We start from the raw sequence: 26042 nt of genomic DNA, 5'->3' as shown, positions 1-26042 counted from the left end.
TTTCAGTTCAGTGATTAAAATTTTGATTTTGTCCTGGAGCAAAAATATGTTCCAAGTCCTTGCCTCCAACACATTCAAAAGAGAATTACACTATAAGGAGGCCACCTCTGTTTTTATTTTCCCAGTTGCACCATGAGGCCCTCTCTGTTCATGCCTTTGGGGACTGCAACTCCTCCAGGCTCACATGGGAGAGGTTTCAGTTTCACTTTTCCTGTCCACACCATTTTTTTCCTGACAAGGAAAGGTCCTCTTTGGACCTAAAGACAGTGTGCAACACTGCAAAATTTTATGACTGACTGCCTGCAAGTTATCTTGACACCCAGCCCTATAACCTGCTGTAGGTCCTTCTTTTTCCTCCTCCCATGTATAATAAACACCCAGCCTACAATCTCCTGTGTGACTCACTGAGAGAGGTAAGACATCTAGCCTGCAGCCTCTGAATTAGGAAATAGCACCGGACACTCCCAACAGGGCCTGGCACTTAAGGAGTGATTCTGTTAAAATAAGAAAAGCACTATGAGCTTTAAAACAGTGCTTGATATAATTAGTACAGAAAAATAATACAAAGAATGAAAGGCCCTGTCCAGAAATGTTTCCCCAATCTGTAGGATTTTTTGGAAGGGTGTGAATTTATTTATTATGTCTAACATTAGGACTATCTCTCTATGGCGGAGTGGCCACCTGGTTAGAGCAGCAGTCTTGAAATCCAGAGGTGGTCAGTTCAAAGCCTACTGCTGCTCCTTGTGATCTTGGGCAAGTCACTTAACCCTCCATTGCCTCAGGTACAAACTTAGATTGTGAACCCTCCTGAGACAGAGAAATATCCAAAGTACCTGAATGTAACTCACCTTGAGCTACTACTGAAAAAGGTGTGAGCAAAATCTAAATAAATATATATTCACGTACATAAAAAATACTTTCACTTGTGTCCTCCCCCTTGTATTGTATAAATAGCATTTATACAATGCTATTTCATGGCGATGTAACCTGTGACTTAATTACTATATACATTTTTTTAACTATTTCCTTGTATTATTTTTAAAGTATTCAAAAGTGCAAAACAAAATAATGAGTATAAAACGTGGTTATAAGACAAACAGATGTATTTTAGTCACAAATGAATCTGAGTTGGGATCAGTTTCTAATTTACCTACACCTACCTCCGTGGATCCGCCATGAAAGAACTTTTTGCCACCGAGATTTACTCATTTTGTGGAAAGATACATTTTTAAAACTTTAAAAACTGCAAGTCTGGGCACATTTATGTTGTTGATTATCAAAGTTTTTTTTTAATGGTCTATACAGCAAGTCAAGAACTATTTTTATTAAGTTCAGGTTCAGGTCCTGCATTCAATAAAATCTAAAACGATAAAGCAGGAACTGTATACACTTCCAGACGGTCCATGCCAGTAAGTCTGCAATTTCAGGCTACTCTGTAACGTTAAGTTCCTTCCTACCTTCTGTTCTTCCGATTACTTTAAGGAACGACAGACTGGCAATAAAACCAGATCACAAAACACTAAAGTAACCCCAAATCACATAGTATGGAAGCTAAGTAATGAATTATGTCTGTACAAAAAGCAAGAGATTTTTGGTGAGTTTTTGGTCTGTTTGTACAGCTCCTCCTCGGGCCCGGTCTCCAGGCTGCTTTAGGTAACCTGGCTGTTTCGCTCTTTGCGTCAGACGGGTGCTGGGCGCCTCCCGTGTGGGGTCAGAGAGGTGGGGGGGGGGGGGGTCGTTTCTTTCTGCTTTTATTGCAGGCGTTCTGTTCTCGTTCCCGGAGCTTCCAGGGAAGTGGCAGAAACCGCACTCTGCTACTGGGCGCTCGCCCCCTGCTGGACACTAACCGCGGCTGCAGGCCGGTGTTCCCCTGGGAGCAGGTGCAGCTCTGGCTGTGTAGGTGCGAGCAGCAAATCGGGAGAGGAGGAGGAGGAGGGTACTTCCCCGACGTAAGATCCACATCAGCTCAACTCAACTCCAGGCACAGGCTTCACTTCCTCACTTCTCAAGTGGCTCTTGCCACACAGCTCTACTTTTTTTTTTTTACCGACCGATTTAACACCACAACCGAAAGGAAGACTTTGTACAAACCAGAACATACATTTTGGTTGGTTTCCTCTTTGAGTTCCCCATTTTCTTTTTCTCTTTTTTTTTTCCTTGGTCCCAGAGGCTGGATGATACAAACGGGCACTTTGGATCCATAATGTTAGGTGCTGTGAAAATGGAAGGGCACGAAAGTACAGACTGGAACAGCTACTACACCGACACCCAGGAGGTGAGTAAACTCTCTACACCCCCAATCAGAAAATCCTTCGTGTGGCATGAAGAGGAGAGAAGTGAAGAGACTGGAAGTTGCTTTAACACACTTGCGCAGTTTTGTGCACAGACACACAACTTTCTAGGCTCAAGAATTAACACAAAAACAATCAGGAATAGCAAAAATGAAAATATTTTAAAAATATTGCTTTAGCTTTGGACACCACTGATTTTTCATAGGAGTAAATGTAAAACAAAAGCATTTTTTGCTGTCTTTTGCAACTACAACTAAAACTGAAACTTAGATGAGAACGGATAGAGCAGTTTGTGATCCAAAATGCGATCATGTAAATATAATATTTCGCTAAAGGCAACTGTGTGAGAAGCGCCAGCTTTAATGGCAGCATATGTGAACTAATGTTTTTAGATATACTTCTGTACTTAGTTTTTTTTAATGATTTTTCTTGAGCGCCGGACGTTACGCCAGATGGCGCTGTGGAGACAGAGCTGCCCTGCTATGCACAGAACGGAACCGGCCGAGCTCTGTACTAGCCCAGCGGTTTAATTTTGCAGAGGGCAAATCGCAACACTAAAACCAAATCTTTCAATTTACTAGAGCTGCTGGGAGTACACAGACTTTGCTTTTGCTATCAGATTTTCACTTACGGAACTTCCACAGTTGGAATACGGAACTATGTTGATTTAAAAAAAATGTTGCTTCCTGGACCCATGCTTTTGTGTTTTTAAAAACACGTCTTAGAAAACAGATCCGAATAAAACGAGGCAGATTAGTATTTCCGTCCCTTCGTGCCTTAGGAATATTGATATTTAATGCTCACAGGGGCCGGATTGTTTGGGTATAGTCTACAAACCAATTTAAAGTGGGAAAACAAGGCTTAGGATCATCATGTTAGTCATATATTTAAACTTTAACTTCACTAAAAAGCTTACACGTATAACACGTCCTAACAGCGGGATTTATGTCCACACATTTTTTTTTTTTTGTTTTTTGGCAGGGATTTCAGTTCAGTTTCTTGTAGCATCCTGCTACCTGCTATTGCAGTACTGATGTCTCTAACTTACCCAATTATTATAAGATTTGAATTACGGCTGTTTTTCAACGTCATCGTTATAATAATCCGATTTATTTTAAACGTGGTCTTGCCTTTTTGGCACAGTTTCCATCCTTGATTAATTTAAATTGTGTTTTAAGTAAAATTAGTATCAGGAGTTTAGTAGATTGGGTAAGAAGAAGCTGTTACCCAAAATCTTTAATTTAAAATTCATCTTTTGCATTCATTTTAAATGGAGGAAAGATGAGTCGGAGCAATAACAAACCTGATGCCAAAACAGAATCACAGAGATGTGCGTTTATTGTTTCAGATACATAGAATCGTACACCGGGTTAAGTATTTCCTTGCATAAAAAGAGATAACTTCCCCCCCCCCCCCCCCCAAGTTTAGTGCTGTGTAGTAATATTAACAATTTTTTGCTTGTAAAGAAAACCTCATTGAAATAATGCTGAAAAAAATGATTCCTCATTCCAATAGACAATTTCTTTGTATTGTCGGGGCGGTGCGAGTTTAAAGAGAAAATATATTCTGTCTTGGATATGTGGGGTTTTATTTTTCTTTAAGTAAGGCTAGCCAAAGCTAATGGAAAAAACTAAATTGAAAAAAAAAAAATTAAAAGTAATAAGAATGGAAATCTCCGGTCATTAAATCGATCTTTTCGGTTTTGCTTCATATGTCTTGTTTGAAAAAAAAAAAAACCTCTATAGGGAAAGCGTTTAATATATATATAAAAAAGTGTCACTAAAGACCCAACGTGAGAGACAAACATTTATCAAGGTGATGGATTCTTGCTGACCTCTGTTTCCCTACAATCTAGTTTAAAGTAATATTTCCCAAAGCAGCGGTAGAAACTAATTAACACAAAATGAGATCCTCGATTGTGAAGTGATTTGGTGTTTCTCTGAGTACAACGCCTCCTAATCCGCTAGCTTGCAGTGGATTCGAACTCATAAAATGGCTTTTCAATTCGCAATATACAATGTACTTCTAACCGCTGGCATTATTACTCTGGGTCACATGGGGGAATCTGTAAGCTATACTTTTCATGCTCCTCTTTGTTTGAGGAATTTGATGATTGTTAGAAGGTTACAGCTTGTCAAGCATAGATTCTACTCCCTTCTGTTAACTTTTATTTTACTGTGCATAAATACATTGGTTCCTCTTCATTGTATTAAAGCTGATTATTACTCTCCAGCTCTAGTCCCTTGAAGTACTTTGCCTATAGTATTTATTATGGCAGTCCAGTTCTGCTATAACAAATTTTCTGGACTAGACTGACAAATGTATATGTTAAGATTCAGATATGTGCTATATTTTCCACATGTTAATGTATTATTTGCTCACTCTTTCTCTAGGCCTATTCCGTTCCTGTTAGCAACATGAATCACGGGTTGGGATCAATGAATAGCATGAACACCTACATGACCATGAACAGTATGAGCACCAGTGGCAACATGACCTCCACCTCTTTCAATATGCCCTATGCTAATCCCGGACTTGGAGCAGGTCTGAGCCCCAGCGCAATGGCGGGGATGTCCGCCAGCTCCAGTAGTGCCATTAATAGTATGGCAGCTGGGGTGACGGCTATGGGCGCAGCACTAAGCCCCACCAGCATGAATGCCATGTCAGCTCAGCAAGCCACCATGAATGGCCTAAGCCCCTATGCAAGCATGAATACAGGTATGAGCCCCCTGGCATATGCTCCAGCCAATATTAACAGGACAAGGGACACTAAGACATTTAGGAGAAGCTATCCGCATGCCAAGCCTCCTTACTCTTACATTTCTTTAATCACAATGGCAATTCAGCAAGCTCCAAGCAAAATGCTGACCCTGAGTGAGATATATCAGTGGATCATGGATCTTTTCCCCTACTATAGGCAGAACCAGCAGAGATGGCAAAACTCAATCAGACATTCCCTCTCATTCAACGATTGCTTTGTCAAAGTGGCCCGTTCGCCCGATAAGCCTGGCAAAGGTTCTTATTGGACCCTCCATCCGGACTCGGGCAACATGTTTGAAAATGGCTGTTACCTTCGCAGGCAAAAGCGATTCAAGTGCGAGAAAAAAACTGGCAACAAAAACAACCAGGAGGGCAGGAAGGAGCATTCTGGGGCATCCACTTCTGACTCTGGTTCTCCTTTACACCGAATGCACAGTAAATCCAGTCAACTAGAAACCACCTCCATCAGCAGCTCCAACCCCTCCACCAGCCCTCAGGGCCTAGAGCACAACAGTGAGTTGAAGTCCCCTCCTGTTGGGGCAGTGGTGGGGTCCTCAGCTTTGGCCTCCGTCCCTCACCCCTCTCATCCCCCTCACTCACTGGCTCATGAGTCCCAGCTCCACTTGAAGGGAGATCCCCACTATTCATTTAATCATCCTTTCTCCATCAACAATCTCATGTCCTCATCCGAGCAGCAACACAAGCTGGACTTCAAAGCTTATGAGCAAGCTCTACAACAGTACTCCTCTTATGGGGCTTCCATCCCTTCCAGTCTGTCTCTTGGCACCAGCTCAATGACAGGGAGGAATAGCATTGAGCCCTCTGCACTGGAGCCATCCTACTATCAAGGTGTGTATGCCAGACCTGTCCTAAATACTTCTTAGTGTGCTTCGAGCGTGGCATTTTACCCATTGTATCCAGGAAGGCAAACACTGAGAAACTTGTTGATTTCTACATTTTGCAGACTGAGTGCAAAAGGACTGTTACTTTGCAATTGGGTTAAAAAGAGAATTTGCTAATGTTATTGAAAACAAACTCAGTTTCAGCCCTCTGGAGGGAATTTCTGCTTTGATAATAAACCCAAGATCTCCAGAGGCTCTTCAAGAGTGTATTTAAAATGTATTCTAACATTATAAACGTTTTCTGGTTTTGCTCTCCCCTTCTCCCATCCTATTCTATTCTCTCATGCAAGTTTACAAGACGTTTAATGTGGCAATACTTTCAGCAACAACACAAAATGAAGAAGCCAATACAGTCAGATGTTTCTGGACATATTTGAAGGACAACCTTGCTGTGAAATAGACAATAAATACATGTAAAAAAAAAAAAACACAAGAGACAGTTTGCTTTACCTCTGCTCTTCCTTTTGACAATATGTAAAAACTGTAAATGACATTGGAGAATTACTTTTTATTTTTTATTTTGACTAGTTATAGGGATAAAGTTACAAAACCGTGCGACTGTCACTCGCTTAACCCTCTTCCCTGTTTCCCCCTCCCCCCTCTTTCTTGTCCACCCAAAGTACCATACTCACCATGTGTGGAACAGCATGCCCCATCAGTTTAGAGATATTTCATTGAATTAAGAAAAATGAGAGAACATGGGAGCATTTATAGCAATGTTAGGCCATTATTTTCAACAAAATGTTGCCTACAAGGAGCAACATTAAATAGGTCATTTTAAAATGCAGACAGGTTGTTGGGGACAAAAAACATCTTTCCGTTCAATTCTCTGGGTCAGATGTGGGCTTCTCTAACCTCTTTCTCAACATACAAACCAATTCTATTGTTACTGGGTTTGTTTCTCTGGGTTTTTTTTTTTCTCCAGTGTTAAATGCACTTTCCACATTTTTGTTCATGGTGTTTTAGCATAGCCAAACGGGTTTTATTATTATTATTATTATTATTGTTATTGTTACCTCTGTTCCCTTTCTCACAATATTCTTAATTTATTGCATGGTTCCAACTTTCCTTGGTTTTGCAACAGAAATTGCTTTAAATGATGGTAACAAAAATGACATAAATTTTAAAGCTTGTTAATTTTATAAATGTAATTGTAATTGAGAATATTTTGATTTAAATAGCAAAATAAAAAAATGAGATTTTAAACTGTGAAACAAGCATTTGATTTTTTTTTTTTTTGTTATCCTATAGTACTGATATAATCAGCAGGATAATTATTTGGCATTTCACATTATTCATTAATTAAATGTGAAAAAACTAGGGATGCTCTAAATCTTTTCTACACTAGAAAGAGTTAAATGGATCTAAAGGGGAACCTTTATTTTTAATGACAGATTGTCACTAATTTCATTCGGGATATTTATTCTGACTCTTTACTGTTGAGAGTATACCAAGAAATGCATTAGCACATAACTCCAAAGCAAATGAAATTCTTTATTTCTGCTCATATAAGAAAAAAAATGTTTTTACCTACTATTCATAAGATTGATGCCTATTATAAAAAGATATGTCATAATTATTTATTCACATATTTAGAAATATGTATAGATTGGAATACTTTTTTTAAGAGAGGGGAAAAGGTTACCTATTTTTTTGAAAAAACATTTGCCACACGTGTATTTTCAAAATTTTTGAAAAACATAACTCGGAATGGTAACCTTAATTGGAAGCAGCCCCCTGAGGTAGAAACTCGTTTAAACCCAACTACAAGGCAACATTAACAGAGACCGCAAATTCTAAAATCAAATTTTTGTAGTGGTAATACCAGGTGGTATTAACTATGTCTTTATGTAGGGAAAGTTGCGAAATAATGACCAGAATGTGCCTTTTACAAGATGGTCCTGATCTATGATTACATTTCTGGCTGATGAAGCAGGCAGGTTGCATAATGTCATTTACAACTAAAACAGCGTCTGCCTCCAGTTTTTTGTATTTTCTTGCGTTACTGTTGCTGAAAAAAGTAGGGATAAATTTGCCCGTAAAGATTTTGCGGGGATTTATCTTCAGAAATTCCTCACCTTCAGAAGTTGAGGGGTGCCATACGAAAATTTCCAAGGTCGAGATAGATTTGAAAGCTTTTTATTTGTACCTGATTTCCAATGCGCAGAACTCAAGCTTTACACCCATTGTATAAACAGTGTAACGAGTTCTTTTAAAATAGGGACCTCAATAGCGCCACATAAAATTTGAATATCTTTTCTTAGCTAACTTTAGCAACTTGAAACAAACCTGTCTGCACTGCACTGTCTGTGACGGAAACTGTAAATCCTACACTTAACATAGGTCACTAGGAATGAAGGCTGTCGCCATAATAGCTCTTGCATTATATATTTCTGCAGTATATAGATCCAGCATTAATTTGTGCAAACAAATCCATCCAGGTAAGTAGGATTTCTGTCTGTAAAGAGCATCTTGTAGTTTTTAAATATTTATCATCCAAAACATTGATTTCTGAACGGTTTTATGCACACTATCGGGTGGGGTCTCTGTGTTTATAGGGCAAAGATCTGGGATCTAGAGCCTTTTCGTTGCCTGTAACCAAGCTGCATCCACCCAGAACACAAAAAGGGAAGAGTATGACAAAAGCATCAGACTTTCTTTTTTTTTTTCCTTCTCAAAATCTGGTTGCCTGCATGGAATAGAATAGGCGCATTATTACAAAAACAATATATGAAATGGATCTACAGACGTATGAATAGATCCATTTCACCGATTTTAGAGTTTAGGTTTCAGGGTGTGCTCCTCTGCAAAATTCGTACTAGATTTATCAAGATAATTTTCAAAGAGAAAAAGCACTGTGCAAACCTGAAGCAATTTTGCAGGTGAGAAAAATTCGTTCCAAGGGTTAATAAATCAGTCCTCCACACTCTTAACACTCTCCCCCCCCCCCCCCCCCCCAAAAAAAGGTTTTAACTTGTAAAATAGAAAAAGCACTGTAGAAATATTGCATTCTAAACCAGAGCTAAGCCTATTAAAACATATTTTCTTTGCATTTAATATGGCAAAGAGTATAGATAGAGATTTAGAAATTTTAGAGTTGATGTTGAAAAAACCCCCAAGGATTCTTAGATCTCCATATATAGATATACCTTTTACATCTGAGCTAACTGCTTCTGACCAATTTTGAAGTCATGTTTTCAATACTAAACTTGTGCTTCAGGGCTTAAAATGAATGAGGCAATTACCTCCCTAATAATAAGACACCACATTGTTACTGTATTATCCACCAACTATATTATCAGAAAATGCTTCCTAATAATAGTATCAAGTTGTAATCAGGCTATTTTTCTGTCAATCTCTCTTCTTGATTGGCATCTGCAGCATGAATAACCAGTACAACCTCGGTTAAAGGCTGAACTGGGCAAGTACCAGCTATTTCAGGAACTCCAGTGGTCGGGGGGGGGGGGGGGGGGGGGGGTTGGACTTCCATAGATCTTACTTTGATCACCCCACTGAGTACAAGCACCTACGATAAAGAGCCGCATCCGTCTCATAATTATCCTGTAATAGCCCCCTGATGGGTCAGACAGAGAGATGGCAAACTGAATTGGCATAGACCAGAAAAGGTGAAAGTCAAGGACAATTTTAAACAAAAAAGGAAAAAATCAAAGGGAAACTAGGGCTTAAGGCATTTATATTTAGAGTATGCTGCAGATCTGTGTACAAATAAATTCTAATTAGATCTATACCTCTTTTCTATACCTCTTTATATGTATACCTAACGTTTTTAAGTTTGAAAAAAACAACCTTAAACCTTTAATGTGATTCCTTTCTATTCTTCATTTTCCTTTTTTTTTTTTATTGCTAAAGTGTTTTGTCTACTCTGCATTTTTGAAATGGATAAAATAGCTTTTTACCTTCTTGATTAGAATCAGGCAGAACAAGACCATTCTTAGACTATTAAGTTGGGAAACCAGAAATTTCCAGCAGAAAGTTAGAAAGCTACAGTAATTGCCGAGGGAAGTACTACTGTCCATAGGTTTCAGTGCAAAATTAGCTGAAAGTCTTCCTCTGGAACTGCTTTCCTGAATTTAATGTAGTTTACGTCCCGCATTGAAAATCGACAAATACTCAGGTTGTAAAAACAAAACCACCCAGATAGATATTATATACTTTCTTATATGAATGATTGTTATCATGTATTTCAGTCCATCCTACTAACAAAATAAAATAATGAAGATAAAAGCCATTGCTCTGCAAAATTTAATGTCGCTGCTGGTTTTAGTTTAATAAGGTGTAATTTATAGGATATCTGCATTAAAAGTTATTAATACATTTAATCAAGAAGCTAGTGTGAACTTGTGTTTATATTCTCTATCTACCTTATCTGCAATTATGTATGTATGTTTTTATTTTATGTGTGTATGCGTATATATACACACACGCGCATACACACTTCTCTATATATTCTTCAAAGTCTGTTTTATTATCCTCAAAGTGGAAAGAAACCACTCGATGACTCAGACTACATAGTGAAGGCTTCCATTAGCTTAATAGAAAGTATTTTTAAAAGAGACTTTAGTTTTTACTTCAGTTCAAGACTTAAGTCAACAGAGGCGAAGGAAAATGGCTCCTTTTCTGAACGCTTCAGTCTCCCCTCTGGCGCCTTCCAGCATATTTCCGTAAGAAAACACCCTTCAACTAAAGAAGCAATCTTTGGGAGTTTGGTTTCCAAATCGAAATTTAAGCGATTGTTCAAGTAAAGTGCAAATCGGTCAAAGTACTTGCTACCGTTCTAACCTCCAAGCTCAGATGAGCACCTGAAGTTTGACTTTTCCTCACCGGCCTTCTGCTGCAGCGCTTCCTCTACCAAACGCCGAAACACGAAAGCTTCAGCACCACAACTTCGGAGATACCATTGCACTGCTTGTGTATTTTCTCAAAAGTAACATTCACTTTGCATTGAATGATCTAAAGCTGTAATTAGGTTGTAAGATAGTTGTTAAATTACTGGAATAATTTCAATCATCAGCAGCAGCACTTCCAGTTGAAACAAGAGGAAATACTTTCTGGTAGATGTTCAATGTAAGATGTACTATGAATCGGAATTATTCTTGTTTTATGTTTTATAATCTTAAACTGTTTTCTATTAATGAGTCTGCTTTAATAACTGGTACATAGAACAGGAAAAGAATATGAAGAGAATGGCTTGGAGTTTTGTTTGTATATTTTTTTATTTTTGAGATTTTTATATTGCTACATTTTGCTAAATATGTTTAACGTGCTATGCTTTTCTTTTTACGTGGGCAGAAGCACCCCATGTCTTCTTAGCAGCCTGCCTGAAAATTGCCTGACTTGGCAGCAGTTCTTGTTTGAGTTTGCAGTTATAGTGATTGAAATAGCAAAACGGCAAATGCTTTCAAACAATAAATAGATACATAAATAAATACATTTCATGAATAAACAAATGAAAAAAAATGCATTGCCAATTTAAATAAGCAATGCATTTCATCAGACTAGGAAGGGGCCAGGGAAACTACTGAATCAGCAATAAAAATGGCTGAATATAAAATTCAGTTACCTTTTCAAAGTAAGATGGCATTTCATATTGTTGTGTGTGTGTGTGAGAGAGAGAGAGAGAGAGAGATGTGTACACACATGTACCACACACATGTAAATAAGCAGTGGTAAATAAGCTATACAGGTGTTGAAATGCGCTTGGAAATAATTTTTTATATATTTACATAGGTTGTTTCATTTTTTTAAATTACCTGTATAGTCTCTTCAGACCAAGGTAACATAGGAAAACACAATTTTAGCAATGAAATAAAGCCGCGAACATCAGTTTACTTGCACGTGTGACACTTTCGGTTTATTTAAACTTGCAAAATGTGTACTGCGAAATTCTCAGATGAATTTTGTCAGATATTGCTTAGTTTTGTTTTGTTTTTGAAGTGAATGTATGCAAATACAGCAAGTACTGTACTTGTGCTAAAGATATAATTTAGGATACTACCTATTACTACTAATAACATTCACTAAATAGATATGCAGTTTAGACATAACTTTTGTATTTATGTTTAGAGTGAGTCAATGTTTTATTTCTGCATTGATGCATGTGCATGACAGATGGCATTATTCCCTATATCAAAGCGTTATTCTTGCTCCATAGTTTCCAAATAACAAGTGTGCAACAATGCAGTCAGCTGGTTATGAGTTTATTAGCTACTTTCAAAACAACGAAGCTGGGAGGCAAACATGTTGCATGAAATTTTCATAGTACCCAAAGCCTTAAAATCAGTTTCCTCTTTTATTTTTGAAATGTCAAATAAAAGGGGGAAAATGGTTCTTGCTTGAATGCATCAATCCACGTTATACTCCCCATGGTAGCAACATATTGTAATGACCACTTATCTCCACCAACACAAATTTCACCCCCGTGCTGCCTGCATTCATCTGTGCCCACACAGCAATGTTTCCGCTTGTCTTCAACTTTGCTGTGTATTCTGTCTGTTTTGAAATGCTGTGCAGAGTATCTGTGCCTATATAGACTTACATGTTTTCTGCGTTGAGTGTATACTTGTGACCTGTGCGTTCTGCTCATCTATATATCTGTGGTCTGCCTGTGTAATGTGCCTATTGAGTTTTGCTTATTTTTCTTTGTATTTTTGTGTTGTCATTTTTCACATTTCACTGTATCTGTTCTCTTTCGCTATTCCATACAAATTCAAATAGATATATTTATTCCTATATGTTGATCTACTTTTATATGTACTTTTCAGTAACTGTAATATATATATATATATATATATATATATATATATATATATATATATATATATATATATATATATATAAAGATTTTCACTGCACATTACTTTCAGATGTTAATTTTAATAAAACTATTTTGAAAAGAAACGTTTATATTGTCTTCAAGTGACCTCATATCTGATATAACTGGCGTCATGAAAACAAGGGCGGGACCTAATCGGTTCAAAGGGCAGAGTCGTTGCCTCTGACAGAGAAAAGCCTTAAAGCAGAATGCAAGAGAAATATATTTTCCTCCGGAAGTGCAGACACCAGCTTTTAGCTCTTCTCTCTCAAAGAGACTTCCCACTCATATTCTGATATGATTAAAAAAAACAAATTTAATTCTCATAATCGTTACATTGAGCCCAGCACAAAGCCTTGCTTTTCAGAATCTACCCAAGAATTAAACAGTAAAAATGTTATGTTTTTGACAATTTATAATATCATTTTGTAAGGAGACTATCTATACGAAAATGCTTGTGATATGTAAAGGATCATCTGAAAATTTCAGGATGAATTAGTGCCCGGGAAGCTAATTAATTAATTAAATGACTAATTAAATAAAAGGAAAGAGAAAATAAGTCCATTTCACACTTTCAGATCTGTCTGCAGCGTCTGCTTTATTGGAAACCCAGGACTGCCTGGAAAGGCCAACAGCTGGGATGTTGATAATCACATCGTCATGTTTACAGGTAGAATATACTGCTGCAGGTACAAGCACACCTTTTCCTATGAGATGCAGTATTTACAGGTACAGGCATTCCTGTTACCCTACACAGAATACCACGTTGCAGGTCCCAATCTCTCCTTCTCTGTGTAACACAATACAGATAACTGGGTAAATCAATTCCAACAAAGTTGCATTAATTGTACGAAACACTCTACCTTCACAACTATGTCATATTACCAAATCTTTATTTATATATTTATTTATACAGTATACCTCTGCATGTATATATATATACATATACAGTAATTTACAGTAATATATACAGTAATTTATTTTAGTCATATTCTGGGTTTTGTATTTATTTATTTCTTAAATGCTATGTACACCGTAAATATATATACAGTAATTCCTCTGTGTGTGTGTGTTTGTGTATGTATGTATGTATGTATGTATGTATGTATGTATATGTATGTGTGTGTGTGTGTATATATATATATATATATATATATATATATATATATATATATGCAGAAGTATTAGTGTTGAGTTATACTCAATGCTTCTTTGCTATTCAATGCTACTTTGTAAACGATATCTTTCTTACACACTTCAAAGCTACAAACTTTGCGTTCTGGTACATGTTTTCTTTTCTCAGGAGATGCCAAATACACGTCCAGTCGTTTCAGTTCATCCATATGAAATCCAGTACTATACGTACCAGGACATTTTTGATATGATGGCTACTGTCCAGGTGGTCTGCTCCTAAGGGAAAATACATCATATATAAGCATGTTGATTTCAAATGAAGAAACGCTTGTTTTGTTGTTGTTTTTTCTAAAACCTATGTGTGTTTTGCCCAGTTAGTGTGTAAAACATACATTTGTAAAATATTTATAGCTCTCCACGGAAGCTGACTTTGGTATTCGAACGCTTGATGTTCCTAAGGGTTTCTTCCGGCTTTCGTCTTTGGGCGGTTAAAGAAAGAGACCCGAGACCGCAAAGCCTGCGGTGGCCAATTTTTTTTTAAAAAGGAGGCTGCAAAACCATAAATGTTAATAGACTGGAGATAAGGAAACTGAGATTCCTATCGCCTTTCATTCCGTTCGATTACAAATACAGGTTAGCTTGTTTACCTCACTTACCTACCCCTCCCAAACTGTTAATTTAAAACCAATTTGACACTTTATGACTTACTGTACCAATCCAAATGTGTCGCAGCCCAGGCACCTTTGGATCCCATTCTGTGTACAAATGTCAGACTGCACCGTCCTTTGAGAGAGAGAGAGAGAGAGAGAGAGAGAGAGAGAGATCAAAAAATTGCTGTTTCAAAAACTGGACTTGATAGCGTGCCAAGAAGCAAAACATCCTTAAGGTTTTGTTGATGCTCTCCTAACCTACGCTCACGCTTTTTAGGTCTATGATGATTTCTCCCTTTCTGCTGGGCTGATCTTGGATTCCTTTTAATAGATTTTGTAGTGGTCGAAAGTCTGTTTAAATATGTGCTGAAGGGAACATATGAACACCGGCTTCTGAGATTCAACCTTTGGAGATCATTTTTTAACACTTGCTCGCATTTTACTTCTCCTTGTGCTATTTGAGCATATTCTGACCTGAAGGAAAATTCGCCAAATCTATGCCCCTTTACTTTGCCCTTTTGCACATGACTACCTTTTGCTTTATAGATTTTGTCTTACATGACGGAGCTACCAAATATTAGACAACGATATATTTATAACTCCCCCTTCTCCAGTGCGTTTTAACAGTGTAATCTTCCAACAAGGGAGACGTCTATTTTCTTGCTCCAAAAATAAAAAAATAAAGAAGGTTAAAACATTGTCCAGAGTAGTTATCCGCTTTTAAAAAGGCAAGATAAAATATGTGGCCACATTCTGTTCAAATACTGAAACAACTTTAATAGACTCCAACCAACAGTCCAATAACAAATTAAACGTCATAATTCCTTCTGTATCAAAGAAGCCCACTATACGCTTATATCTTGAAGCCTTATCAATACTTTGTTTCACTGTATTAGAATACCCCATAACATCGACAAGTTTAATTTGCTAATAAGTTTTCGAAAAAGCTTAATTATTAAAAAAAAAAAATAGAAAACGAAACTTCATAGTGTTCCTTCAATTTAATAGTTTCTTAACCACTTTCTTCAAGAGCTACCCGTCCAGAGGTGTATATAGCATTTAAGAAATAAATATAAAACCCAGAATATGACTAAATGAATAAATATACACGAAATACAAAACATCACCAAACCAAGACACGCAAACATAAGACGTAGCAAATTACTAATAAATTGCATGCTATAAACTTTTATGAAAACATTTTCAATAAAAGGATTAAAAAAAGAATCACGGATCATAATAACGCGTCTCACAAAATAATAAACAATGCAATCTTTGTGTTTCAAATTTACTTATTTGTATTAACATGATTGCTAAATAAACTTTACATTTTGCCGTCTTCCTTAACCATTTCAGTACACGCATGTCACAAGTCGTAAGGAAAGCATACAAGCTTTGAAGTGTATCCTTGAAAAGTGGATTAAACATTTTCTTCATCGGTGTTAATACTGATACAATTAATGAAGCCAACCCTTTCTAAATATATCCATTTAACAAATAAATGTTTAAAATGCATTATGATAATAATAAAATTAGTAATGTGTTATCTGCCGTCATTTACTATGTTACTGTATACTATTAGTAATATTAGTAACAGCAGTAATGAAACCAACAACCATATTCTTTCAATTTCGTTTTTATTTAGTAATATCTGCCTGTCGGTATTGTAAAGAAATCAAGCCTTGAACTGGTTAGTCCAAGCCTTGTTCTTTAACCTACCATCCCCCTTCATCCCTGCTCTCTTTCAGCCTTCTATTAATGCCTGACATATGTTATCCACAGGCAGCATGGAAGTGGGGGACCTGATCATCTACTTGTTGCTCAACTTATGAGACTCTTCTCATTCCTCCCATCAAAAGCTGCCGTCCTTTCTTCAGCCTTATGGACAAAAATGTGAAGCACAAAGCCCGTCACCCCACTCTTCCCCCCCCCCCACCGCACACAATCAAGCAATCAGGGAGGCTGCCCAGCCCAGGCTCCTCTCTGCTTTTCAATTCCGTACAGGGCCAAGAATCTCCTAATTCTCTGATAGGGATTGAATTAATTAGCCTCAGTACCACAATTGTGCTCGGTCAACGAAAAGAGCAAAGTAATACCACTCCAGAAAAAGGAAAGGGTAGGGGAAAAGAAAGAGAAAAAACGAAATTAACAAGAAGACGAAGAGAAACTTTAAAGACTACTACTGCCTAAGATCGAAGGAAATGTTCTTCCCCCTCAATTTGGAAAAGAGCATCAGGAGAGAAGCTTAGTGCTATATTCAGAGCACAGCAGCACACCAAGCCCTAGCGCAGTGATCCATTTAACCTAGCTCTTCCTTCATTCTTGGTCAAGGAATAGTTGATGTGTTAATCCCCACTTTTGTTTTCTCTCAGGTGCAGAAAAAAAAGTCATTCCGGGTGTATGCTTTGGAGACAATGTATTTTTCACTCGAAGCATCTAAAATCTCAATTTCAGGCAGGCTTAATTTCACTAGAGTTCTAACGTCCACCATTGGAAAGTGTTGGTAGTAGGGAATCTGCTGTTTATACATTTTATTTGCCTGTTTCATGGCACGAAATGTGCGCTATATCTGTGTGATAGTTCTGGACATCACAGGGACTACTTTGTAATAAAGCATACACTGACCTCTAAGTATAAAAGTCGGAAATCAAAGTGGAGGGTAAAGGATTTCTTCCCCCCCCCCCCCCAAATTTATTCAGTGTTTTGAAATTGTACTAACAACAAATATTCAAACAATAAACATTAACAGAGAGCATCCACCAGGAAGACTGAAAATGATTAATCAGCTGCAAACATTTCTTTTGCCATCAATGGAGAAATGCGTAGTACATCTGGCCCAGAGTCCTTTACTCCAATGGCGGTTCCTATTCTATGGGTGGGGCCATTTGGAAAGTAAGATTCTATAGGTCCAGATTGAAAATCTGAAACTTTTTCAAATACAAGCACGCATGCTTAATCTGCCACATGCATAAGGTGAGCGCAACTGTGTATTTAAAACAATCCAAAATAACAGTATAACAATAATAGAATGAACCCCTGTTCACTACGACGGCATCAAGAGATGGGACGTATATTTCCCAAAATGGAATGATAGATGTGTTTTTAAGTTTTCTTTTTTTTAGTTTTTTGATATAGCTGATCCAAACGCTAGTGAAAGCCAATGGGTTCATATTCTTGCATAACATTAAACGATCCATGCTTCTATATAATCCCTAGCTGTAATAATTCAAGGTATATTTTCAAGCTCAGGAACAAAATGTGTTAAAAAAAAAAACAAAAACAAAAACTGCAATGCATGAAAAAAATAAAGAATAACTAGACATTTTCATTCGAAAGTGAAGCGCAGACATATTAATCATACATACAGGGTTAAAATGAATTCATAACAGTAAGTTTTTACTTTCCTGTGATGGTCATTCATTTCGTTTTTCTTTGTTTTAACTTTATGCTTTGACTATTGGCTGCTGACCTGAAGAAAAAAACACCGGATCGAAGCATTTTAAAATTTGATCTGCTAAAAACAGAGACGCTTCTCTTTCAGTGGTGTAGGTGTAGCCCTCCAAACACGTGTCTATAGTTAACAGCTACAGAACATAATTAAAACGTGAATGATGGAATAATAGAATTTTATATGTCTAAACTAACCAAATTGTTGGAGGACCTGAGGCTTAGTGGGGCAAGATTGTTTTTTAAAGGAATGTTTTTATTGTATTTTTTTCATAAATTATGTTGAACATTTTACAATTATATCGGTATAACAGATATGGAAACAATAAGCAATAACAACAAAGAACACCCAATAAATGTGATGTTACAGCTGTGGTAGAGTTAGGCGGACAAATATATTTGTGAAGAAAATCAATGATAGCACTATCATATGGAATGAATATGCTAATATCTTTTAAGCTCTGACATCATAAATCAGGTTTTAAGTCATGTCCTGGAAATATATGTATTGGCCAACTACATATTATAGATCTAAATAATCAGCCCAACAACTATATGGAAAGTGAAGGCAACATAAAAGGATTTGTCACATTTCTAAAACCAGTGAGGAAAAAAATACTATCCTCTGTAACTTTAGAATACTGGATTCGTCCAAATTATTGCTATTTATCTAGTTTTCTTTGTGCTCTGATGTGATTTCCAGGATAAATGATTTTAGGGTTAACCAAAAAAAAAAAAAAAATCAAAGGAGGGATTAGAGGAAAAGTCACCCTCTCAAAGTAGCAAAGTGAGAAAGTCCCGGAATGCCTGTGTGATTGGAAAGCTTCTTTGTCTGTGGTTTGGAGCATGGGACCTCAGGACTTTGCAGCTGGGAAAGAAAGGAAGAGGCAGGATGAGGCAGGGCAGCATGATGAGATGCAGGAGAAACTTCTGATGGCAGCAATGCAGGAGAGAATAGAAGGTGGCTGGAGTCTTGAGTGTTGGAGGACAGTAGGCTTGTTTGCTAAAGGGGGAAGGCTCTGATGAAGGAGGCTAACAGGAGGACTGAGTTAAGGAAGAAAGTTGTAACGGTTGGGTGCACATGTAAATCAATGGCCAGTCAGATAGAGGGAGTCTATAAGGAAGAAAGGCATGAAAGATTTGGCGTTGTTATAGCAACAGGATCAGCCACCCACTCCCTAAAGCCCCATTCAGCTATAGGCTGCAGGAACAAGGTTTTAATTAAAGCATATAAAAAGTTGTTTTGTAGTCGTCTCATCATCCGATTGGTTTCAAAATGGTTAATCAGCTTTATCTTCTTTTGATGGTCTGATAAGCATGGGACACAGTTTTGGAGCTTTCTGCAAAATCTACTATCACAGTTATCTCTCAATCAAATGTACCATCAAATTACTTCATGGAATAAAACAGATGCAGCATTTGTGCTTTTTAACCTTTTGAAGAATGTAATTTACCAATCTGTATCTCTCTCTGTTATATATATATATTGTGATAACCACAGTGTCTGCCCTTACATGAGGAGGCCGCCAGAGGGCGCTCTCCCATTGAAAACCTAAAATGTCCTGATCTGGCCACTAGAGGGAGCCAAAGAGTATAGTCCATGGTAGTGACCAGAAGGAACAGCTAGGGGGTGCTCCTGGCATAGGACTTGTACTTCCCGGGGAGGCCACCAGGGGGACTCTCTGAGTGGAAGCTGGATAGGTGGAGAAAGTTCTGGGTGCGGACCTTTCTGGAAGCAGGGGGAGAGGCCTAAAGAAAGGTGGAGTGGATTATTGGGCACCCTATAAAAAGCATCCTCTAGCCAAGGGAGAGGAGAGAAGATGGGGGAACCTGCAACACCCAGAGCCTGAGGATTACTAGCAGGAAGACTGAAGAAAGAGGCCTGCTGAAGTAGAGCTCAAGAGAAAGGTCAGGAGAAGGCTCCCTCCAAACCCAAAGAGGTACTTACCTGGTGGGGACCAGGCACTGGGTACTAGGGGTATGAACAATGGCTACTGAAGTGTTTAAGTGAACAAACAGCCGTGGGGTGGAGGATAGGACCGTAAGGTTAATGTGAATAAAGAAGGTCCTATCCAGGGGAGGAGGCTGTTATACCCTGAGACCCAGATGTCCCCAGTAAATGGTCTCGGGGGGGAATCGCAGTAACAGATTAATAGTGGGCAAGCCAGGCCCACAAGACTGTAACCTAGCTAATAAACTGAATTTACATGCAACCAGCTAATTTGCATATTTTTGCAAGCAGAGGAAGCTGGGCTATCTTCCAGAGAAGGGTGACATGGGGGCCCCACCAGAAGAACTGGTAAGGTGGGTCGGTTACCAGGTGATACAGCGGGGAGGCCGGGCCAGGACTGCGGGTTAAGGAAGAGGTCACCCTGAGGGAAAGGGGAGGACCAAACCTAGAGGCCTGAGTCAATGCAGTCACAGAGAAGTCTGGTTTCAAGGTGGTTCCCTGAGGTAAAAGGCTGGTGAGGCCGGGCCGGAGCCACTAGAGGGTCATTGCACACCAGAGCACCCCTGTGGGAGTTACAAAGGGCACTATCCCAGATGGAACCTTGTGGTTGAATAACCCCGTGAAGACAAGGACATCAGAGAATCCCTGCTACCCTTGACCGTTGAATAACAGTGGCTGGAAGTTGAAATCAAGGGAAGAGCAGAGGGTTGGTGGGACCCAGGCAATAATTTTATCCCCAGGGAAGTGTGCCGAAAGGCCTACTGACTACAGGCGGGTTCTGGGGGACTAGAGAACTCAAAGTGAAGCCGAGTGGAAAAGGCATCAGTCTCCAGAGGAGGTCTCTTGTGTGGGTGAAGACAGACAGCACGGCGAGGTGCAGGTCGAGAGCAGACAGCACGGAGAGGTGCTTGCTGACCAGTTCTTACAATATATATATATATATATATATATACTCGTACTCTCTTTCTCTCTTTACTAAGCAGCATTAAGTATCTAGAACTGGCGTCTACTGTGCATTAAAACCAGTCAGCATAGGAAAAAAGAACAACCTTGCACTAGTTGCTCCATGCATATAGGAGTGGGAACCAGGCATGATATGTACAGATCAGAGAAGTGGCCAGTGGTACCAGCTAGCTTGTGGATCAGTACTGCTTGCTAGCTGTAATATCTGCTCATAGAGCAGCTGCACTTACCACAATCTCAAGAGGAGGTAGTAGGTGCCATGTGTTCTCAATAGTCTGGTAATGTGGCTGCTGTTGGTGGAGGTTCTCGGGTGGCACTCCTCTGACATCTGATCCACTCTCCTGACATCCCCTGACCTGATCCTCCACCCAGCATCTGATCCCCTCTCTTGACATTCACATCCAATCCCACCAACACTTCCTGCAACATTCACCCATCTGATCCCTACAGCCCAAACTCCACCCTTATTCCAAACCCTGCTCTTGGGCCTAAATTATTCCCCCTTCCCCAAGAATCAGGCCTTTCCTTTACCACCCAGGCATTTTCATTGGTAGTTCAATGGCCTGGGTGAGAACAGTTCTGTTCTGCTCCCACCTGGGGCTATGCAAACTCCTAGGAGGCATCTTTCCCACTGAATTACCAATGAAGACTTCCAGGTAGGTCCCAGGTGTTTGGGGGGGGGGGGGGGAGGGTGTTCTGACTGGGGGTAGGCATTTGGGTCTAGGGCATGGAGTTTGGAACACCAAGAGGCTGGGTTTAAGCTGGAGATTGGATTGGGGGGGGGGGGGTGGTCCACAGGGGGTTTCAGCAGACTGGATGTGAATGTCAGGTGGGAGATCAGATCAAGGGGTTGGAAGGAGGGCTGTTGGTCCCTGGGTTAGGGAGAGGAAGGGGGATACTAGCCACCTGGGAGGTAGGGAGGATTGTTGAGGAGCCCAAGTGGCCTAAATGTTAACTTGGGGTGGGGGGGGGGCACACAAGATTGAATGTTTGCCTAAGGTTTCTAATACTCTTGGTACCAACCCTGGGCAGAGAGAGGAAGTGGGATGTTGGTCACCTGGAGGGGGAAGGGGAGGGAAGGAAAACAGGATGCTGAGGTCAGACGGTGCTTTGTGGAATCAGTTGCCTGTACATAGAACAATTGCAGAGATAGCTGTATTTAGAAAATTATTAAACAGCATACTTTTTTCTAAAGTATTTGCAAATATAGTATGATGATTTAAGTATTCTAAGTTCTGCTTTTAAACTTTCGCGTAACAGCAGGAGTATCTTTAGTTTTATTGACTTGGTTGTTTTATGTTATATTTTAAATCATCTTGTATTATTGGTTTTTTTTTGTTTCTTTTAAATTATGTATGTATATGATGTGATCTGCCTAGGTGTAGGTAGAATATAAATAAGTAAACCTTAAACCTTAGCCACAAATTGAAAAACACATCTTCCCTCGTTGAGTCTAATGTTAACCTAGACAGAGGAGTTACCATTTGATTCTGCATTTGTGAATTTAAAACTCTTTCAAGAGATTTACTAGATATTGTGGAAACCTAGACTAGAAAGCCTTGGGGCCCTTTTATCAAACTTCGGTAAAAAATAGCCTTAGCATGCCCTTAAGTGGGCACTAAGGTCCTTTTTACCATGGGGTAAAATGGCCGATTTTCCTATTTCCCTTATTAATGGCAATATGCTAATTTTCCCATTAGTGCGTGAAACCCACTGCCACTCATTATGTAGGTGATAAGGGCTCATGCACTATGCATATTCCAATTCATTAGTATTTGACAATGTAGCTGCACTAACTGATCAGCGCAGAACACACCCACTTCCTTTCCCCAGACCCGCCCCCAGCACTAAAAAATACATTTTATTTTTTAGCATGTGGGTAGCATTCGCTGATCCCAAAGTTATTGAAGGATGCCTGAGCGCGCCCCATGGTAAGTCATTTTTTGCTTACCGCAGTTTGGTAAATGGGTCCCCTTTATGAGCTAACACCAAGATCTTAAATGTCATTTGATAATAGCAAGGTAACTAATGAGCTTCTTTCAGCAATGGTGATACATGTTCATCTCAAGATGTGCCAGTGATAAATTTGATGGCATTATAACAGATTGTAATCCATCGATACAATACATAGGAAGCCCACGGAAAAGTGAGTTAGCGTAATCCAATTTACTTAGAACTAGTTCATGAAGAGAGGTGGGGATGAGAACCTTGAGCCACCCTAGGGTTTGCCCAGGGTGTTGGATACCTTTGGGCCAGCCCTGAGCAGTTGTAAATATACATAGGTTAAGTACATGCGTAGGTGCAATACTGTGTAATCTACATGCATACTTCAAGGCTACACCTGTGCTTTGCCCAAAGTATGCCCCCAGACATACTATATGTGGGTCACTACTTTCATGTATGTAAAAGAGAGTTTAAAGATGAAAAATCCTTTTATAAATTACACCTTATATCTGTCCCTACTGTCATGGCCAAAGGTTTGCAACCACCACTTTTTGTTATTTTATTTCAATAATACACATTCCATGACAGGTACATAACACATAGTGCTTTTAATAAAAATATCACTTATACTACTTCCAGCATTGCTTGTAGAAAGTCTTCTGCTGACTGTCAGCATGGTCAGTGATAGTCTTTGATTTTGCCAGGATTCTGTAGAACTATGATGTTATCTCCTGGCTCTACACAGCTTTGACCCATTGTGTTAGTTTTCCTTTAAGATATTGGGTTGTGTATTACCACCTTCTGCTTCATCACTCTCCATACATTTTCAGTGAGGTTCAAACCAGGGTTATTTCTTGGCCAGGTTTCCAATAGTTGTATTCATTCCTAAACCAGCCATGCTTTCACAACTTTAGCTCCATGGCATGGTGCTCCATCCTATTGAAAATGCGTAATATAGTGAAGATGCACAATGTTTAGGAGGGTTTCTTTCAGTACAGTCAAATAAGCAGTTTTGGAGGCTGTATCTTGCTAAGGACATAGAAAGACTTGAACTAGTTCAGAGAAAAGTGACAAAAATGGTATGGGGGTTTGTGCTACAAGATTTATGAGGAGAGACTTCATGATCTGAAGATGTATATCCTGGAGGAAAGGAGAGATAGTGGTGGTATGATACAGAGATTCAAATATTTGAAAGGTATTACTCTACAAACAAAACTTTTCCAGAGACGGGAAGGTGGTAGAACTAGAGGACATGAATTGAGGTTGCAGGGGGGGGCCAATTCAGAAATATTTTCACAGAGAGGGTGGCAGATACTGGAATGCCCTTCCATGGGAGGTGGTGGAGATGAAAAGAGTAATGGAATTAAAAAATGCATGGGATAAAGGAATCCTGTATGGAAAGAAAATGGAACCAAACAAACATAGCAGTGCTTAGATGGCAACTCCGGTAATTGGGAAGCAAAGCCAGTACCACGCCGACTTCTACGGTCTGTTCTCTGATCCTGGTTGGGCAGATTTGGATGGGCTGAAGTGGGGCTTCGATGACAGCACTGGGGAACAAGGACAGTGCCAGGCAGACTTCTATGGTCTGTGTCCTGAAAATGGCAAGGACAAATCAGGATCAAGTAATCAAGATCAAGTATACATATGTAGTATCACATCACACCTATGCTATGAGTTTTTTTTAGGTCTTGTTTATCTTGATGGACCGTACAGGTCTTTATCTGCTGTCATCTACTATGTTACTATTGATTGTTGTGTTCTTAGGCATAATCCATAATCATGCTTGAGAAACTCCCAAGACTCTACTCCAAACCATGACCTTTGGTACTTGCTTCACTGTGAATATAATACACCTGGAGTTGTGTCTCTAGTTTGATAGTCTTCTCACATGTATACAAATTAGAAACTGAGTGAAACATAACATGCTTCCATTGCTTGGCTGTTCATTTCCAGAGAAAATGAGCCAATCTTTAATATTCTTGGTAGACAATGAAGGGCATAATCGAAAAGGACGTCCTGGTTTCGGTTTGGACGTCCTCACAAAATGTCCCCATCCAGGGGCATATTTTTGAAACAAGATGGACGTCCATCTTTCGTTTCAATAATATGATCAGGGACGTCCAAATCCTGAAATTTGGTCATCCCTAGGCTTGGTCGTTTCTGATTTTCGGCCATATTGGAAACCAAGGACGTCCATCTCAGAAACGACCAAATGCAAGCCATTTGGTCATGGGAGGAGCCAGCATTTGTAGTGCACTGGTCCCCCTGACATGCCAGGACACCAACCAGGCACCCTAGGGGGCACTGCAGTGGACTTCATAAATTGCTCCCAGGTACATAGCTCCCTTACCTTGTGTGCTGAGCCCCCCACCCCCCCAAACCCACTACCCACAACTGTATACCACTACATTAGCCATTACGGGTGAAGGGGAACACCTAGTTGTGGGTACAGTGGGTTTCTGGTGGGTTTTGGAGGACTCGCTGTTTCCTCCACAAACATAACAGGTAGGTGGGGGATGGACCTGGGTCTGCCTGCCTGAAGTGGACTGCAACCACTAAAACTACTTCAGGGACCTGCATACTGCTGTGATGGACCTGAGTATGACATTTGAGGCTGGCATAGAGGCTGGAAATCAATATTTTTAAAGATGTTTTTAGAGGGTGGGAGGGGGTTAGTGACCACTGGGGGAGTAAGGGGAGGTCAACCCCGATTCTCTCCAGTTGTCATCTGGTCATTTTGGGCACCTTTTTGTGCCTTGGTCGTAAGAAAAACACGACCAGGTAAAGTTGTCCAAGTGTTCGTCAGGGACGACCTTGTTTCTTTTGATTATGGGTCGAGGACGTCCTAGTGTTAGGCACACCCAAGTCCCACCTTCGCTACACCTCCAATACGCCCCCTTGAACTTTGGCTGTCCTTGCGACAGAGTGCAGTTGGGGACGTCCAAAATCGGCTCTCGATTATACCGATTTGGACGACTCTGTGAGAAGGACACCCATCTTCCGATTTATGTTGAAAGATGGGCGTCCTTCTCTTTTGAAAATGAGCCCAAATGTTGGCTTTTGAGCTGGCTATGATCGAAGTCAAGCAATGAACAATTTTCTGCATAGTTGGGGCAATTCTGTACCCCAAGCATTCATATTTATGTGCATGTTACATGCATAAAT

The 26042-nt window shown here is 39.4% G+C and overlaps 1 protein-coding gene and 1 long non-coding RNA gene across 2 annotated transcripts; one reads left to right on the top strand and one right to left on the bottom strand.

Moving 5' to 3' along the window:
• The first annotated feature begins 1482 nt into the window (after positions 1 to 1482).
• Positions 1483 to 6752, top strand: FOXA1 (forkhead box A1). Its single transcript, XM_030215017.1, has 2 exons — positions 1483 to 2275; positions 4685 to 6752. The coding sequence occupies exons 1-2, from the start codon at positions 2204 to 2206 to the stop codon at positions 5933 to 5935; spliced, it is 1323 nt and encodes a 440-aa protein (XP_030070877.1). The 5' UTR covers positions 1483 to 2203; the 3' UTR covers positions 5936 to 6752.
• A 7412-nt stretch (positions 6753 to 14164) lies between these two features.
• On the bottom strand, positions 14165 to 14703 carry LOC115477151. The gene is made up of 2 exons (XR_003943283.1): positions 14628 to 14703; positions 14165 to 14195 (listed from the first exon to the last, which is right to left on the bottom strand). It is a non-coding gene; the product is annotated as an uncharacterized LOC115477151 (long non-coding RNA).
• Between the last annotated feature and the right edge of the window lie 11339 nt (positions 14704 to 26042).

Source organism: Microcaecilia unicolor, chromosome 9 (genome assembly GCF_901765095.1).
Source record: "Microcaecilia unicolor chromosome 9, aMicUni1.1, whole genome shotgun sequence".
Classification (NCBI taxonomy): domain Eukaryota; kingdom Metazoa; phylum Chordata; class Amphibia; order Gymnophiona; family Siphonopidae; genus Microcaecilia; species Microcaecilia unicolor.
Note: the sequence above shows the minus strand (reverse complement) of the source record. Positions and strands in the feature narration are given on the sequence as shown.